The sequence below is a fragment of the Scomber scombrus genome, chromosome 7 (genome assembly GCF_963691925.1).
Source record: "Scomber scombrus chromosome 7, fScoSco1.1, whole genome shotgun sequence".
NCBI lineage: Eukaryota > Metazoa > Chordata > Actinopteri > Scombriformes > Scombridae > Scomber > Scomber scombrus.
In genome coordinates this window covers 13181602-13197139 of record NC_084976.1, presented here as the reverse complement: position 1 = coordinate 13197139, position 15538 = coordinate 13181602, and the positions used below count along the sequence as shown (strand labels likewise).

The 15538-nt window shown below is 39.7% G+C and overlaps 1 protein-coding gene across 1 annotated transcript in view; it reads right to left on the bottom strand.

The window, feature by feature from the left end:
* sntb1 (syntrophin, basic 1) overlaps nucleotides 1–15243 on the bottom strand; it is a 38783-nt gene extending 23540 nt beyond the window's left edge. The window contains exons 1-2 of the mRNA XM_062422512.1: nucleotides 14565–15243; nucleotides 1313–1550 (exon numbers count right to left, since the gene is read on the bottom strand). Coding sequence (XP_062278496.1) covers nucleotides 1313–1550; nucleotides 14565–15099 — 773 coding nt within the window. The 5' untranslated portion in view covers nucleotides 15100–15243. The remainder of the gene's footprint in view (nucleotides 1–1312; nucleotides 1551–14564) is intronic.
* Nucleotides 15244–15538: the final 295 nt, after the last annotated feature.

Sequence of the window (15538 nt, the reverse complement as noted above, 5' to 3'; positions counted from 1 at the left end):
TGAAAAGAAAGCTGCATTTCATAACTACTATACAAGCATTTATTTTCATTTTAAACACTGATGTTTCAGAAAACTGCCATCTTTCTCTACTACCTTTTAACAAGAACAGGCGTTCAAAATCAGGGCAATCAACATGAGACACCTTGTATTGCCACTACACTCAGATGGAAGACTCTTCTGACTTCAACATACTGTAAATCAAATGCACCCTTTTCACAACCATGGTATATCACAAAAGGATAAGGCTAGCCAATAGCCCATTTCTCAATACTTTTCAACCTCCCTTCCCTGTCACTGTACTCAGCCTCAGTCCATCTGGGCACTGTACAAACAGGAGTGAATATTGCATTTGTTGGGGAATATTGTCAATGGCAGATTAATACATATTTGAAGCACTAGCATGTGGGATTGACGAAGAATAAATAACAGTACCCATGTTAATCATAATAGGGTTAGCACATATCCCAGTTCATTCATATAGCTTTTCATTTGTGGGACAATAATGGAGGTCTGTGGCACAGAGGTATAAGCTTGATAAAAAAAAAAAATGCAATATCGCTCTTGTCTTACCCTGCTGCTGTCCACATACTAGCATTTTATAAGCAACTCGTCATCTGCAGCATCCAACTGAGCTCAGAAATGATGATGATGATATTTTGTTTGGGATTTCAACTAAGCTCAGTACATGCATTGTTTAAATTATCTGATATCTTGATTACTTTGACTTTTAATGATGTAATTTATGTCTGGACTGACAGGGTGTCAGTCGATGTTTGTATGTCTGTGTGCTCACAGTGTTTGTATAATTTGATGTGGACTCCAGGAAGATCAGCAACCATGGTAGCAGAAGCTAGTGGGGATCCGAATAAAGTCAATAACGTTTCACTTTGGGTGGGAAGTTATTGCTTGCTGTGCTGAGCTTGGGCTTCCCTTTGAGGAGTGGCAAAGTAAGAGCATAGCGACCAAATATTAACACTGTACATATTTTACATTCACAACGTCCAAGGGAGTTAGCTGCCCGAACTAAAGTATGTGACTGGTTATTTAATATATTACATTGTTGGTAGTACGTGAATGAATAGCACTAAGTAAAAGAGGAGCAGAGGTACAAAGAGCAGGCAATATGTAATGAAAAAAGACAGAAACTTGAAGAACTGACGTCTGCTTCTGTGTGTGTGTGTGTGTGTGTGTGTGTGTGTGTGTGTGTGTGTATGTGTGTGTGTGTGTGTGTGTGTGTGTGTGTGTGTGTGTGTGTGTGTGTGTGTGTGTGTGTGTGTGTGTGTGTGTGTGTGTGTGTGTGTGTGTGACCTACCTGTTCTCAGGGTCTGGTGTAGTCATGGCTCTGGTTACATAACACATCTTAAGTGGTATGCACCTCCTGTCGCCCTGCAGAGACAGGGAGGGCTGGGGTAGAGGACTCAGAGGGTCAGAAGTGGAGGTGATGGAAGTGCTGCCTAGGCGGGGAGACTCAGGAGGGGGTGTTTCCCATCCGATCTCTGACACAGGGGATCCCTTTATGACGTACGGAGTTGCTTCGCGCATGTATTTGACTAGGCAAGAAGGAGACAAAGAGATTCAGCCATGCTAAAGGTTGAACAGAGACATGAAAGTAAGACAATCTTCCACACGTTCTCTGTGGGTGCAATGTGTCAATTCCTGTACACAGATTACTGACTCAGTCATTTCATTACTGTTGCCTGCAAATCACTTGCCTTTCTTTACACAACAGTATAATCTAACATTTTTTTTATAACAACTTTAACCCAAATTATTTTCAATATTAGGTTTTGAAAATAATCACATTCATAAAATTCACTTCAACTTCATCAAGGCCAACTGTGTAGCACTGAAGTTACTGGCATTGTTTTGACATAATTTTACATAGAGCCCAATTAAAATCTTAGGATCTGTCTGTCTGTTGTTTAACCTCGAGGCAGTCTTTTGATGTGCAGTTCAGCAGTAATAAATAAAGAGTAACTTGCTGTTCTGAATGTGGTTTGTCTCTGTTCTAGGTGAGAGGAAGGATGTGGGCACCACCTCTGACTACATACACAGCCGAGATAGAAACAGTTCAATAACTATACTGCTGCCGCATTTAGTAAGTATTCCAGATTGTCACAGGCCATCAGATAGCACAGATAAAACATATCTGTGACATTTTATTCACCACAATTTCTCTAAAATTCTCTAAATTATTATTAATATGTCATTATTAATGACCACCTATCTATATTGGTTGAAGGTGTAGCCAACCTTTTGAGATTTATTTCAAAAGGTTGAGATTATCATGTCTAAGTTTTCTAACAAAGTAAAAGTCATTTTTTCATTGTAGCTGGAGGTTGCTAGCTTTAACTTTAGCATAGATACCCCTAGATTCCCCCTCAACACATCTCCCTCTTGAACTGTACATTTCAAATACCTTAAAAAGACAGAGGAGATAGAATGGAGTAATTTTACAGTCCATCATCAATTCTTCTTGTTTTCCACCATATCAGCCCAAGTTACAAACAACTTTTTCTATGACTGGATTGTATGCTAAATAAAGCAATTCATGTTTGCTGCACAGACAGCAGGAAGCCCAATTGTTGAAATAATTACCTCTTATCACAATGAGCTGGCACATGTCTGCTGTCAATTTCAAATGATAACAGCAAATTTCAAAATACTAATAGCCAAAACAGACTCAGGTGGCTCTTCACTTCCCAGTTAATTCCTCAAAATGCAAGTATTCTTTCTGTGAGATGGACTAATGATTCACACCTTGTCTCTGCTGCTACAGGCAGGTGGCATCATCAGAATTATGGCACTGAACACACTGAGGTATCGTCCCAAAGCCCCCAATATTTCGTGATAGGACAGTCACAGCTGATGCTGCCGGGCTAGAAACTTTTCAACCAATAAAACAGAAAGCTTTACTTGTTAAATCCAGAATCACTGGAGGCTTGACAGAACTTTTAAAACAGCTTGTGTTTTTATAAAACGTTTGAGGAGGGGAGAGGAAAAGATAAGAGAGGACACATGTTTCAGTGAAAGACAGAAATAGAGAGGCAGAGATAACGTGGTGCTCAGTATGCTCTCTATGTCCTGAATGTTCTGAATCCTTGGTATGCTATGGATGTTTAATTGGCATATCCCACTGTGCGTGCCGCATATAATTGGCATGTGGCATTTGTAATCCAGTATGTGAACTATTCTTTGGAGAAGCAGGATAGACCCCTATGAGACTGTGTAATAAGCCTAACCGCCAACCTGTAGAGGAGAGATGACAGGCTGACACATAACACAGAGAAGAGGGGGGTGATGTGAGCATGTCCTCAATGGCCCTCCAGTGACAATGTGATCCAATTGCACAGAAGAAGAATAACCCACACAGTCAGATCTGCAGCTATCAGATTAGGAGGACCGAAAAGCAGTTGATTGATTTGTTAAACCACATCGTAAGAAGTGAATTCAATGAAAAGAATACATCTGCTGCAGGCAAATGGTGACGACCTTGTCTTTGAAAAATAGAAGCCTGCGTTTATTTGTTAAAGGCTATGCATTTATGAGAATAAAGGGACATTGAAGAATGTGTAGGATTTAAATTTAGGAAAGACAAAGTAACACGATTTCATTAACTGAGAAACACTTGTGCAAATAGAAATATGCACGCACAGTCTGCCTCATTTTCTGTGTTGCAAAACATAATGAAAGATAAACAAGGAAATACCTTAGAACCACTGAGTGTGTAACTGAGTGTGTGTGAGAGTATTTTTGCGAAATGAGAACACTGCTCTGCATTTTGCTATCAACTTTAGAATAAGATTTAGGTTCAGATCAGGGTCAATTTGGCATTAACTGTGATGGTTAAAGTCAGGGTCAGTCCACGAGGTCCACGAAGTATGCCACAATGCAACACTAGGAATATGTCTTAGATCAACAAAGTGTATGTGTGTGTGTCTGTGCATGATCGCTGGACACGCATGCACACACACACACACACACACACACACACACACACACACACACACACACACACACACACACACACACACACACTTGTAAGCCTTTTATTAAACTGCTGCTATCATGCAGCATCGTGTCTAACAGAAGCAATATCAGATCATGGTAAGATGCTGATAATACTGAATGTAAAGATTAATTTGACTTTACAGGGCTTCACTTAAGGAAATAATATTACATTTTGGGAAATTATCTTATTGGCTTTCAAGCAGAAGGTTTGATGAGAAGATTTATACCACTCTCATGTCTGTACAGTAGATATGAATCTACAGCCAGCAGCGGATTATCTTATGAAGACTGGAAGCTGAAGGAAAAAGCTAGCCTGGCTCTATCCAAATGTAAAGGAATATGTAGTGATTTCTTATCAACCTCACCAGGAAATCACTGCACCCGGTCAAGAAATATTGCTGCACCTAACCACCATCAGGCCGTAAACACACCACATGCTTTTTTGTTTTTTAGAGATTAAAGAAATAACATGTGATATGTTATTGTGTAAGCCTGAAAGGTGCTGTTTAGCTCGCTGTTTTCCCCCTGCTTCAAGTCTTCATGTTAAGATATTCAGCTGTAGGCTGTAGCGTCATATCTACTGTGCAAACATGAGTACGGTATAAATCTTCCTCTCATCCAACTCTCTGCAAGAAAGTGCAGCATATTTCACAAAATGTTAGACTATTCCATTAACTGAGGCACTGTCAAGAAAGCAACTTAAGAACATCAAAAAGGGTATTTCCAAAAATGCCAAACTATTTCTTGAATACTTTGTGTAAAAGTCAGAAATGAAATGATAACAGTCTATTAATCGCAATCCAAATATGCCAAATATCCGTGATTTCAGTCTCTTAAGTGTGAGGATAGGCTTTTACAGTATATCTGTGTTTCGTCATTGTAAAATCATTACTGTTGCTTGGAAAAAACAAGCAGTTTGAAGAGTGGGATATTGTGATGGACTTTTTTTTACATTTTAAACAATTAGTCTGTTAGTTTATAATGAACAGTAGTTCCAGCCTAATGGAGAGAAAGATAAGGGGGGATTTTTACTTTGGCAACAATGATTTTCAAATGAAACTGCAACTGCAATGGGCGGCTTAATAGCCGAATTATAAATTTACAGTCCACTTTCAAACTGACTGACCAAGAAACTCCAGCTATTACACAAATGTAATGTTTAGTACAGTAGGTCATTTGTTTTCAGTTAACATTTACAAAGACAGACTGGCAATAGGAAATGTAAACTCATTGACCAGCGTCACTGTGCCCCGAAATAGAGCTGTAAGTGTTTCCAGTGGAGGGGAAAATAAATGGGGTGGAGTCCATGCGATCATTACTGGAAGTGTGTAAATGTGTGTCCATTCCCCTGGGTTATGTTTCTATTCCATTACAGCACCAACACAGCCAACTCTGTACAATAACCTCAATAGCACAGTAAGAACTTGGTGAGGACACAGCACTCGTTTTGCTTGAGTCTTGATTTGAGAGCAGCTGGTTTGCTGTTACATAAATCCAACCATAAGATCCAAGTCAGGGGTTGCCCTCCTCCCACTTCTCTCTGATTTAGTTTTTCTGTTTCCATTTTTCTGACAGCGTGCGAGCATGCACATACAGGCACACCTCAGTCTTTTTCACTGTGACTACCCTCCATGCCAGTTTAGAAACAGTAGCTTGCTGCAACAGTCTGATGCAGATGTTTGAATGACAGTGAATCACCAAAGACCAGCTGCTCAACTCCCCATTAAAAATCCCATTCACTTCTGTTGATGAGTCAGAAGCCATTCATTCATTTCTAAACCGTACTCAACCCCATTCAATTACACATTTTACAAATGCAGCAATTTACTAGAGTGAGAGCTTGTTGTGTTGACAGTGCAGCCAACTGTCCCTGGTTTTCAATTGTGTCTACCACACACACTCATGATGAACACACACACTTGCTCAGTCGCATTCCTTAGCATGTGAGTTTAAGCAGCACAGCCCCCTTCACACACACACACACACACACACACACACACACACACACACACACACACACACACACACACACACACACACACACACACACACACACAAACACACACACACACTCTACTCCAAAACATCAGGTGTAATGACTATCTGTCTCACTGTGTCTTCTTCACCTAATGGTCCTTACCAATGTTTAATGAGGTCTGAAGTCATTGAACTTCTTACCATATGGTCTGATCTTTATCTGGTGAGAAAATGTACCGAATGAAAAAAGACACGTCCTCTCATTAAGCCCGTGAAAGAGAAGGTAGAAGGTTTAACACTAGTAGGTGCTGGAAAGAGAACACATCAGGGCAAAGAGGCAGGAAAGAAAAAAAGGCCTCCTTTGATTACAGAATGAAGGCTTTCACTCCTTGTAGGCACTGAGCAGGTAGCTGGATACAGCAGCACAAAAGGCCTTTACAAATCCACCCTCAAGGCATCTTTTTGTAAGATTTGGACCAATATCTCAAAGAGTTCAAATATCACCTTAACTGAACAATGAGTGATATGGAGGTTCTTTTTTACAGAAGGAATTTAACAAAAATATGAAATGTGCGTAAGTAGGAGTACTTATTGACATTGAACTTTGATGTCAAACAGTAACTAATTCTCAGCTAGAGTTTTCTCTTTTCCCCCTTCTTTTAAATTCAACATACTGCTGTTTATGTTGGATTGAAGAAATAGTAATAATTGGAAGCTTTATATTAAAGAAAATGAATGCCAAAGGTCTTCTGTGTAACACTGAATATCATAATATATTGTTCTGAGTTTAAGTAGGTTCCTGACTATGTGAACATGGGAATCTGGTTTTCTCTAGTAGCTACTCAAGTGCACTGAACTGTGAACACAGACAGGAATCAGATGTTCACAAGCTTATTTGCAAAAGTCAAATAAGCAGAAGCAAATCTAGTGAGTGTTAAGTGCTAAGGATAGGTTAAATTTGATATCTCCATTAAAGTAAACAATAATCTGAATGGGGCCAAAAATGATTCCCAATATTCCCAAGTGAGTGTCAGAAAAACAAACACATCAAAAAAAAAACAACAACTCACATCCCACATATTCTTACATAGTGTTAGGCTAAAGAGCACACCATCAGCTTACTACATTACTTTATGGCGATATAGGTTGTTAACCTGTTGCCATATTTAAGACTTAGATTTAAGATTTAAAATGAATCACATGAAACATTGAAAAGTTGACTGGTGAGAGCAATTTCAACCAACTCTAGTTAGTTACAAATAAAAGCTGTTGGTGACAATTGACATTTCAGCTGGAAATTTCAGTCAGACTTGATAGTCGCAAGCAAGAAATGAAAAGATTGCTTTTTTCTACCCCCGCTTGAAATCAAGGACCCATTGTTTAAAACATTTTGAGTTGTTAACAATATTTTCCATGCGAGCAGAGAGTTTCACAAGGCATTAGACTTAGTGAACAGTCAATAACTGCATTCAACCTCCATAGGAAGTAAATGTTAGTGCATCATCCTCAAAGCAGAAATCTTAAATCCTGTTGCTTATAAACTACACAAACTACCATGGTACTTCTTCAGAGTTTGTTTAAGATGGACCAAAATTTGCAGAGGGATCTCTTCCTATTGCCAAAAAGCGATTGCAATAACTCATTTCTCAAAAATGCGGAAAAAGTGAAAAGCATGATATGTTAATTATCATCAGGCATTAAACTAGAGAGCTGTGTGGTACATGTCACATTATTTCCATTAATAGCAACGTAAACCACCATGCTTCCTAAAAACCACAGAGAGTGTTCACAGACGGTAGCTTTTTTCCCCCAAGAAGGCTGTTGAGTCATCGACAGTGACATGAATTGAACAAAAGCCAGCGAAACTGTGGAACAGTTGAACAGACTTTTAATATATGTTGTTTTTTTTGGTCGCCCTGTTTTCTTAAATTTCCACTTCAAGCAGTAAACTTGTACAAGAACTCAGTTTAATGATGACCATTACAATAAAACTAGAACAAAACAAATACAATAAATGAAAACACAATGATTGTACCAGCTTTACCTCAGGGTCTCTGCTTTTGTTTTGGCTGTATAAACACTCGCAGAGGAGAGGAATGAATGATTCACTCTATTATCTTCACCACAACAATCACTACTGCAACGCCACAGTTGTTGTTATTATCATCACCATCATCCGCTCTGAGTCAGACTCTGCAAAGAGTAGCTGAGGAGATGATAGCTTCTCTAATGACATAAACAGTCATCTGGTAGACACAGACGCTCTTTCTTCCTCTCCTTCTCTCTCTTTCTCTCTCTCTCTCTCTCTCTCTCTCTCTCTCTCTCTCTCTCTCTCTCTCTCTCTCTCTCTCTCTCTCTCTCTCTCTCTCTCTCTCTCTCTCTCTCATACACACTCGTTGACTCCTCTGCAGATGACTAGACTCAATAACACACGCATACTCATACATACACACTCTGCATCACTAAGGTGAGAGTGACACATCCAGATGTTAGGTGGTGACAGGTAGTGTTTGTTAAGAGCTAAAGAGGAGAGCTCAAAGGACTCTGACTCATTTCCTGTCTGCTGAAGTAAGGCAGATGTTTTTGTTTTTTGTATTCTGACCTGTCATACTTAATTTCTATTTTTATGTTTAGGCTTGATTTGGACTTATCTTTATGAGAAAAGTAACCAATTTTTTTTGGCCACTTGGGGGTATTGGAAACAAGTTGTGATCACAATGCTAACATATTATCACCCTCAGAGTTCATCATGTTTAAGGAAGCAGTTGCTTATTTACACATCTGGCAGGAACAGAGAAACATGATCATTCAGTATGAGTTGTGTGTGAATAAAACTGCTGAGGGAAATATCTGGCTTTTTAGCTGCTAAATGCTCTACTATGTTCACCAGTTAGTTAGCAGGTAGTGCACAGTAGGTTTTAGAGCTTTTTCTCTGACAACAGCTGCCAGCTGCAGCAAAAATCGCTATGTGAGTCAACTCTGAAACTGAAACTGAAAATCATCATAAAATTCTGTAAAGCTGAGCAGAGCTGCAGCTTCAGGTGATCATTCTATGCAGGTTCATCAATACAAGCAAACACATCTCATATCACACATTCACATTTAATACATTGTTATATTGTTACACTGCTATAAACTTATTAATCAAAATTAACTGATTATAGCCATTTTAAAGATGGATTAATTTAGTTGATGTTGGTCACTTGCCACCATATTTAGCTGATGTGTTAGTTTCGTATGTGCACATCTTGCAGACATTGATCAACAGTAGCATCTATTCAAAGTTGTGTTTCTGGCAATATTCACTCTCCCTTTTGGTGTGTTTTGGTCTCCACCACACCAAAAGTCATTGTTTTTAGCTGCTAAATACTCAACTTCAGTTTGTCATTATTTTTGACTGCATTATAAAGTGAAAGTACTTTTATTTACGCATAAAATGCTAATTACATAAATGATTTTAGTACTAATTATTCTCAACACCATGATTTACTAAGACAACTTGTACCACTGAGGCCAGCCTTTGTTCTACCTACACTTCACTTGATGAATAATAACGGACGTTCCATTAGTGTAATACAAAAACATTCTGTAAAGATAATCTGACAATGGAAATCCCTGTAAGCATGTTTTTGCATATTTACTACTACTACTTACAGATTCTTCATTCTATTTTTTTCCATCTGGAAATTTGCACCTGATAAACCTGTCATAAACAACTTTCTCCTTACCTCAGACATTTCAAAGAAATTAATATCTTGATTTTTTTTTTTAAAGTTCTTGTAACGAGGAACCTATTGTTTTTGAGAACCTATTGTTTTTTAAATCATTATTCTCCACAGCATTTTTGAGAGGTTTGGGATGCTTGAAAACTCATGAAAATTGGCAAAGTTCTGTAGTGACTGGGTTCAGGTAAGGCCAGCGGGTTCCATAGCAATGATGTAGCTTGGATCTTCATGAAGTTCGATGGGATTGTTGTTTTCATCATTCAGCACAAAAACTCACAATACTTTGCGCCCATGTTCAAACTAGTAAATATTTCAATTTGAAAACACAATTGGGCTTGGCATGGAAAGTCAGCTCTATATCATCCCCTAATTACTTCTAGTCTTTAGTTTACTCAAAACCTCATGAAACTGGGTGCATACAACAGGACCTGTGAACACTGCAAAAATATACTGTAGCAAAGCCTACGGGCAGCATGAGTGAAGCTTAAATTACACATAGTTCATCAAATGTATACACAATTTCAAATATATCATCTTCAGCACCACATACTGCACACAGGACATAATAGTTTACCCATTCAAACAATGTCCAATAATCCTGAAAAATCAGAGCCATGTCAGTAACTATACCACAACGACCCATTCATCGCTGCTTGCAGCTTTAAGTCTATTTATATTTAGAATACAATACAACCAATACAAAAACAAATATTTAGAATATTACATAAATAACATATATATAACAATGTGATCTCTCCTTGTGTGGGTTAAATATAATCAATTGTCTGTAAAACCCTCCTACAACCACCTAAATTTAGAAAGAAGTTTTGCACGTCAGACTTCTTATTGCTATTCATAAATACAAGTGACCTGAACCACACAATTCTCCACATGAATTGTTCTCATCTTATTTTAATCTTACCCAATTTCCCTATATGCTCAGAAGGAAAATTAACTTAGCACCCACATGGTTGGACTGAAATATCAATGATAACTGCATAAAATTACTACGTAAAAATACAATAAAATCGTGCTGTAGACAATTAACAGAAGTTATCCTTATTTGACCTCCTCTTACTCTGCCAGCGACACCTGTTTCGACCTTATGAAGTTATGACCACTGGCAAGCAAAGGGATTATGCTATTATGTCCCGATGTCTCATTCATGTCTATGTGGAACAGGGTGAGACACATTCACTTCTGGTCGCAAAATGACCTGTCTCTTTTGCTTTGTGCAGAATTCAGTCTGAATCAACTTTGATAAACTAAGAATCTCGCCTTTGTCTAGACGGTTTGAGAGAGGGGCAAGGCTTGACCTGTCATTTAGGAAATACTGTTTTATAAGTGCACAGGAAAATAATACAAAAAAGAAGAAGGGGTGCTGCTTGGCTGCATAAATTGCACGTGGGACTGCAGGTTAAGGCAGGACTTGCACACAAAAATCCTTCAGCAATGTTTAAGTGTTTAGTACTTTTGTAACAAACTGGCCATGAAACACAGTCAAAGCTGAGGTGAAAAGTTGCTGTCAGCTCCTCCTAGGCCAGAGCCACATTGAGAAACGGTGCAACTGTCAGACAGTCTTTTGTCAGAGGCATTCACGGCATCTCTTCAGCGAGGTTCAAATCCTGCCTACTATCTCACCTCCACACACCAGGCACACAATCATGTCACTGTAGGAAAAGTATGCACAATAATGGGACCCTGAAACTCAAGAGACTAAATTGCCTTCATTAATCCTATTATTTACACCTGTGCTTTTCCTACTGTGACATGTCAAAATATCGTTTGTGAACATAACACACAATGCTCTTAGACTGTTAATTAAAGGTAACCTGATTAGGCAGTGTACCAGGTGCAACTCGTTAGCTCACCTAACGATCTTTTGTGTGAACATGTATGCAGTATGACCAGTCCTTCACTGGACCTCTGTAATGGCACTGGCCGTGGTTGCTAGGTGACACAGCTGCAGAGCCTTGATTGATCCCCATAGAGAAAATTCACTTTTAGCCTGTCAGACTGCATGCTGAGCTATAGAACAGAGCCAGCAGAGAGTCACTGTCTTGCTCAGTGGACACTTTAACAAAGCGGCTTCTCTGTGACAAGGGGGCTTGCACCTCGGTCCTCCGGTTGGAGAGCAGCATTTAACACCGGGTCGATCTGCTGGCCCCTTACAGCCTGCATCAGGTGGGAGTAAGCAGTTGTCTATTTTACCTCAATTTGTCCTCCATCTTCCTAATGAGTTTCCAAGGTGGCTATTAAAATACACAGAATTGTGCACATACACAGCACACTCACTTGCACACACACAAAAATACAGTGTTCTGTACACACACACACACACAGGCAAGCAGATGCACACTCCTCTCCCATGAGACGTGTACTATCTCTCCTAACAGTTGAATCAGATGTTTCCATCTGATCTCTTTCCTCATGTGCCACAGCTTCTCTCAAATCATATGAGATGGCTTATAGTAAGCAATAAGTGGAATAAAGGGAATATCATAGCTCACATTTTTTCAGAATGAAATTTTACATGCTTGATAACATGTTAAGTGTCTCTCATGGCCCCCAGAGATAAATGCAACACACTGAAAATACACTTTGCACTATTCGTCTATGCTAAACTGCTTTTCTAAATGCAAATGATCACTGTGAGAGTGCAGCTGGGGTGAACTTCTGCCTTTCTGTTACCCTGAAGTTACAGTAACCCTCGCTGTCATCTTTATATCAGCTTAGCCTCCCTCGTTAGCTCTCCTTTTATTTCACCCTCTCTTTATATCTCTCTCCCTCTCAGCATTTCCCCATTAAATTCACATTTCAGCTCCACCCCCTCCTGGTTTTTCTCTGCTCCATTCCTTCTTTCCTTTTTTTACTTATCTCAGTAAGTTTTCAGCTGGGACCTATTTTTCCCTCTACAGTGTAGCCCCTTTGTACCCCTGGGAAGGATCATCTCCATGTTTGCATGTATGTGTATGTATCAGTGAGCGAGAGACAGAGAGAGACTCTTTGTTCTTACTGTCTTGGGTCCAAGAGTCCTCACAGGAACAGGAATTAAAAACTAAGAAGTGGGCACTTGAGTGAAACATTTTCCGGTGTGTGCGCTTGTGTGTATATGTGTGTGTTTGTGTTAAAAGGGAAAAGTTCAGTCTTCCGAGTGCAATCTGCCAGCCATCAGCCTAATTTTCATCTTGTGAGTGAAGAAAAGTAAGTGTGTGTGCTTTCATATATGTGCATGTGTGAGACGCTTAAGGAAACGAAGACCTGGATTTGTTTGAGTGGCCTTGCTTAGAGAAGAAAGGGGGTAAAGAGAGGTACTATGAGTGTGATGTTGCATGTTTCTCCCATGAAATCTCTGTGATTGCATAATAACTGTTTCCTTAGAAATGTGAGCTGTTCTTTTATGCAAAAAGCAATCAGTAAGTCACTTTTTTCCCAATACTGAATAAACTAAGCTTGTCCTGATGGTAACGCTGCTATACATACACCTTTTAAGTAGAGTGTCTAGCCCTCTCCTGCTCTGAATTAAATAAAATTGCAGAGATGCCAGAAAAAAAATTGCTTCAATTTGGTAGTCTGGAAGAGACTATAAAGCAACAATGAATTGCAACGTTGTAAATGAATAAGAAAACGTATTTGATTAAATGAGATAGGAATAATATAGGCTGGTGCAAAACAAATACCATTTTTTCTTTCTTGGCTTTAATTGTTAACCAGTACGTCCTTTCTCTAATGGAAAATAAATCACAACCTCTACAGCTACGGATGGGACAATATGATTTTATCGCAATAAAAAAAAGGAAGTTGATCGTGGTGAATTTCCATTATCAAGATAAGAGTGAAAATACTAATATGAATATGTGCTGTCTTGCTGGCCAACGTCAGGCCTACATATACATCCTCATTTCAGATTGATTGTTTTTCACTAAAAGCAGTGTTCAATAAAAAATGTGTTAAGATTGAATATGTGTATCCTATCTTCTAAATAAAAATATTGCTGCATTTCATTCTGTCTGTCTAATCGGAATGATTTATACCTGTGTACTTGTACCTGTATACCTATAGTTTGTATCAAGAGGTCCAGCATTGAGGACCACTGGCCTAAGATATAGAACAGAATAGCAGCCGTGTGAGGTGAGAGATCACTTGATGAAAACCTGTAAACTCTCAACTAGGGCTGCAACTATGTATTTTCATTATCAATTAATCTGTTATTGATTATTTTCTCGATTAATCGTTTGCTCTATAAAAATCAGAAAATTGTTACACATTGTTTCCCAGAGCCCAAGTAAACGACCTGAAATGTTGTGTCCTGACCAACAGTCCACAACCCAAAGTTATTCAGTCTACTGTTATAGAAATAATTAAAATATTCGCATTTGAGAAGCTGGAATACGAGAATTTTGACTTTTAAAAAAAAATCACTCCAAACTAATCGACTAGGTGTTGCAGCTCTACTCCCAACACTACAATATAATTTCTTCACTGGAGGATGAGGTTCCCATTGCAAGGTTAAGAGTTCCCTTGAGGGATTGTAGTAGCTGAAATTAAGCAATATTTCTGAAATGTCTAGATCAAGCACAGACTGACTTTGACTTGACTGAGATCTAACACTCATCTCTTGTCCCTCCAGCCAGGTATGCTGTACCTCACTAAAAATATCTATATAAGCACAAGCAAACACATGTGGGATCCCTAAAATAACATCTTGTCTTTGGGGAGTTTATTTAATCAATCGGGACATAAGTACATGGAACAAGTCTGGGACCTGACCCATCACCTCCCCTTGATCCACCTCTGGATCTGACTATTTCAGTCATCCTCTCTCACACACAGTCTTTCCAGCCTGCCTACCTTCCAGAGTCACCTCTTTCCCGGCCCGTTTCAGCGCCTGCACAGCCTCGTCATGGGTCGAGTCCCGCAGGTTCATACCGTTCACTAACAGGATGGCGTCCCCGACGTACAGAGCCTGGGTCTGGTCCGCTGCGAGTCCCTTGAATATCTTACTGATGAGGATGGGCATTTTATTCTCCTTCCCACCTTTGATGCTGATCCCGAGTCCCCCGACCTCCTGCTTGGTCACCTTGACGCACCGCTTTCTGTTGGCGATCGCCTCGGGCACTCGCTCCGGTAGGTCCGTGAACGCGGTGCGCACAGTTTGGGGGCCGTTGTTAGAGTTGGTGTTATTGTTGTCGAGGTAAGATCCGTTGGTAACGCCGTTAGAGTTGACATTGTCGTTAATGCAGCTCTCCTCACAGCTTAATGTGAACGCTTCCTCGTTCAAGTTGACCAAAACTTTGTGCCACCGCTCTCGCACCAAAACCTCCAGAAATCCACTTTTTTGCACTCCAGAGGAACCAGAAACTCCTGTCGCAATTACCACCGCCATCTTTGGAGCATTTCTTTAAAATGACATGTGATTTTGTGCCCTGCACGCTCTGACACATTAACTTCCACTCTGTCTCCCTCACACTTAGGCTGGACTTTGCCCCGTAAGTTTTCTGCGGGACTTGTCAAGCGTCCCCTCCAACCAGCCTGAGCCCTTTCGGCACAGGCAGCCCACCGCTCCGCCTGCCTGAGATCCTATCTGATGGGTGGAGTTAGCTCCCCCCGCCGTCAGGCGATCCCATCTCCAGACCCTGCATGCTCAAACTGTGTTCATCATTTCCCCAGAACACTTGAGACGTGACAACTCACTTAACTAATATTTAATCAACTTCATGTGTCATATTTAGAAGCGTATTTAATATGAATAATAGACCATGTGATTTATGGGTTTTGATGAAGGGAAAATATGTTCACTGACTATAAAGATTTTCAATAATTAC